The sequence below is a fragment of the Procambarus clarkii genome, unplaced genomic scaffold (genome assembly GCF_040958095.1).
Source record: "Procambarus clarkii isolate CNS0578487 unplaced genomic scaffold, FALCON_Pclarkii_2.0 HiC_scaffold_104, whole genome shotgun sequence".
NCBI lineage: Eukaryota > Metazoa > Arthropoda > Malacostraca > Decapoda > Cambaridae > Procambarus > Procambarus clarkii.
The window spans coordinates 1,659,324-1,661,259 of NW_027189137.1; the positions used below are offsets into that span (position 1 = coordinate 1,659,324).

The window sequence follows — 1,936 nt, forward strand, 5'->3', positions numbered from 1 at the left end:
TTTTACTGCATATTTCCATTATTTACAGTCAACTCTTATTCGAGGGTAGGATAATATTAGACTGGAGTTATTAAGCAACCTAGTCTAACCTAATTAATAGTGCTAACCTAGTGTAAGGGTAGGATTTTACACTTGTCTAGAATTGAACCAATTGTACAGCCTAGCCAGTGACACTACCATAGATGATAGTGAATTATAGGCTGTCTAAATGAACAGGCAGATTATGAAGATACCATTCAAGCCAAAGTACAGTCCTTTGTCAATGTAATAACCCATTACATGGCAACAACAAACATTACAACCACAGCTTCCTTTAACCCGACACAACCAGAAGTTAAACTACCATCAGTTAGTTTACCAACATTCTCTGGAGCAGAGTATAAAAATGTGGATAACTTCTGGAACAAATTTGTTGATGCAGTGGATGCTAATGCGGCTATCCCCAAAACCATCAAATTTACATACTTACAGGGACAGTTAAGAGGGGAGGCTTTAAAAGTGGTATGTAATTTAACATTATCAAATGACGGCTATGATAGTGCAGTGCAGCTCGTAAAGAAAAATTATGCTGATCTAGAACGAGCTGCCACACTTTTAGTTAAAAGTTTTTTGGACTTACCATCCATGGATGGAACAACTGACTTAATCCAAGCCTTTAGAGTGGCACTTAAGTCATTACTCAAAGCACTCAGCCATAAGATTGTTGTAAAATGCAAATTAGCAAGTGAAATACTGGACAAGTTGTGTACCTTGCACAACAAAGCTTCTCTGACAGTAAAGGATATAACGGAAGGTTTACGCTCTGTTATAGAACAACAGAGAGCCAACAGATTATAAATCAACACCTAAATCTCCATTAAGCACCTACAGTAAACCACAGAGAACACACAGTACTCCAAATAAACCTAAAACATCTACCTCCACCCCAAGGTGGAAACAAGGCAGTGAGGGCACATATGCAGTGGGTGCCTCCAAACCTACTATTACTGTGTCACCCAAGACGGTGTCTCCCAAAGGCGCTGTTTTATGGAGGACGTGTTTATTCTGTGATGAAGAACATTCCATGTGCAACTACAAAACTTATCCTGATCGTGCTACACATGTAAAGCGACTCAAGGAATTGCACAGATCCACCAGGTGTCTAAAGCCACATAACCCCAATACCTGTGCACCCCAAATGCGCACCTGCAATAGGTGCAGTAAGAGTCAACACCATGCATCACAGGGTGGGGACACAAGTACAAAGTCTCTCAAACCACTGGTGGAGGAAGAAACTTCTACTACTGTACAACTGTACAATTCTGTAAAGTACTTCCAGATGTAAGTGTACTATCAACAAAGTCTGATAGTTATTCAGCTTAGCCCCCTGCCCAATAACTCCTTAAGAACAGATGGTCCAAGGCCACCATTCTTGGATTATTTAACCAAGAATCCCAAAGCACATTTATCACCCAAGAATTGGTAGATGCCTTGAAACTCAAGCCTGTACGAGAGATAAAACTAGACATAGCAGGATTCCTGACTAACTCTGGAGCCCAAGTCTACAGAATAGTCGCACCTTAAGTATGTTTAGGCAGTTATGCTCGAAGGGTACAGGCTAATGTCGTAGACAAAATTATATCAGACCTGTATGTTTATGGTCTAGGGATAACAGCCAAATTCCTACAAGAAAAAGGAATCAAGTTGGCTGACAAATTCACGTCTGACCACCTCTCCAATACTGGAATCCTTGTTGGTTTAGATGTCCACCATGTGTTTATCAAAGGAAAAGATAAACAGCAGGGATTGAACCTGTTAATGTCTGTAGGGATTGGGGCAATTTGCTAACAGGCACAGTATTGAAGTTGAAGCAACCCACACCTGTAGACCACCTACAAGTCAACCCAGTGATGTTGCATGTTGTAGGTTTACTATTTTAGCTCTGTCGAATGCAATG

General features: G+C 40.7%; 1 protein-coding gene across 1 annotated transcript; it reads left to right on the forward strand.

Moving 5' to 3' along the window:
• The first annotated feature begins 279 nt into the window (after positions 1-279).
• On the forward strand, positions 280-837 carry LOC138360268 (uncharacterized). Its single transcript, XM_069320194.1, has one exon. The coding sequence runs from the start codon at positions 280-282 to the stop codon at positions 835-837; it is 558 nt and encodes a 185-aa protein (XP_069176295.1).
• Positions 838-1,936: the final 1,099 nt, after the last annotated feature.

Bases quoted from the DNA above. Each gene is read 5' to 3' on its own strand.
- LOC138360268 (XM_069320194.1), top strand. From the start codon at position 280: ATGGCAACAACAAACATTACAACCACAGCTTCCTTTAACCCGACACAA.